The 912-nt window shown below is 64.9% G+C and overlaps 1 protein-coding gene across 1 annotated transcript in view; it reads right to left on the bottom strand.

Annotated features, from left to right (window-relative positions):
* The window catches only part of ARSB (arylsulfatase B), a 176,982-nt gene extending 176,613 nt beyond the window's left edge, over positions 1-369 (bottom strand). Inside the window, exon 1 of the mRNA XM_010847636.1 lies at positions 32-369. Coding sequence (XP_010845938.1) covers positions 32-343 — 312 coding nt within the window. The 5' untranslated portion in view covers positions 344-369. The remainder of the gene's footprint in view (positions 1-31) is intronic.
* Between the last annotated feature and the right edge of the window lie 543 nt (positions 370-912).

Here is a 912-nt window from a genome sequence, read left to right on the forward strand (position 1 = left end):
GGGCCGGGCGGGCCCCGGGGGCGCTGTGTACCTGGTAGCGGCCGGTGAGCAGCTGGCTCCGCGAGGGCGTGCACAGCGGCTGCGTGTAGTAGTTGTCCAGCAGCACCCCGCCAGCCGCCAGCGCGTCCAGGCGCGGCGTGCGGATGGCCGAGCCGTGGAAGCCCACGTCGTTCCAGCCCAGGTCGTCCGCCAGCACGAAGACGGGGGGGGGCGGCCGGCTGGCTCCGGCGCCCGAGCCCAGCGGCGGCAGCAGCAGCAGCAGTAGCAGCAGCCCCAGCGGGAGGATGGCGGAGAGGAGCGGCCCGGGGCCTCGCGGCGGGCTCTCGGCGCCGCGCGCGCCCATCCTGCGCCGCCCGCAGTGCCGGCGTTTGTGGCGGCGCCGCAGGCCCCAGGCACCGCTTATAGAAGCAGGAACTGGGCGGCCCAGGCCCGCCCCGCCCCGGCTCGGGACTTCACCCCCCAGCTGGCCGCGGGCAGGGGAGACCCGCGCCCGCCGCCTCCGACGCGGGCCGGTAGGGAGGAGTCAGCCTGGAAGAAGCCGGGCCGTGCCTGCTGCCGTGCTCCGTGGCAACTCCGTGGGTGCTGGAAAGCAGCCAAGACTTCTTATCTTTCCACGGAAGAACTATGCCTCGTGGCACCCCTGAAAGAGAGCAGATCTGTTCTTTTTACTAATTCTTAACAGCTTACAAAGTATGTTTCACATCTCTCATTTCTTTACATCTTGAAACAACCCTGGCTGCCAGGAATCACAATTACTGCCTACCCCGCCCCCCATAAATACTAAACAAGCTTGTAGTTGGCTGAGCCTAACTCAAACTCAGTTCTGACTCCAGATCTTGAGCTATGATGTGTTAAAGGTCGTGACTCATTTCTAGCAGAATTATTTCTGACCAAAGAACCCAGCGTCGTGCA

The sequence above is a fragment of the Bison bison genome, unplaced genomic scaffold (assembly GCF_000754665.1).
Source record: "Bison bison bison isolate TAMUID 2011002044 unplaced genomic scaffold, Bison_UMD1.0 scf7180017864252, whole genome shotgun sequence".
NCBI lineage: Eukaryota > Metazoa > Chordata > Mammalia > Artiodactyla > Bovidae > Bison > Bison bison.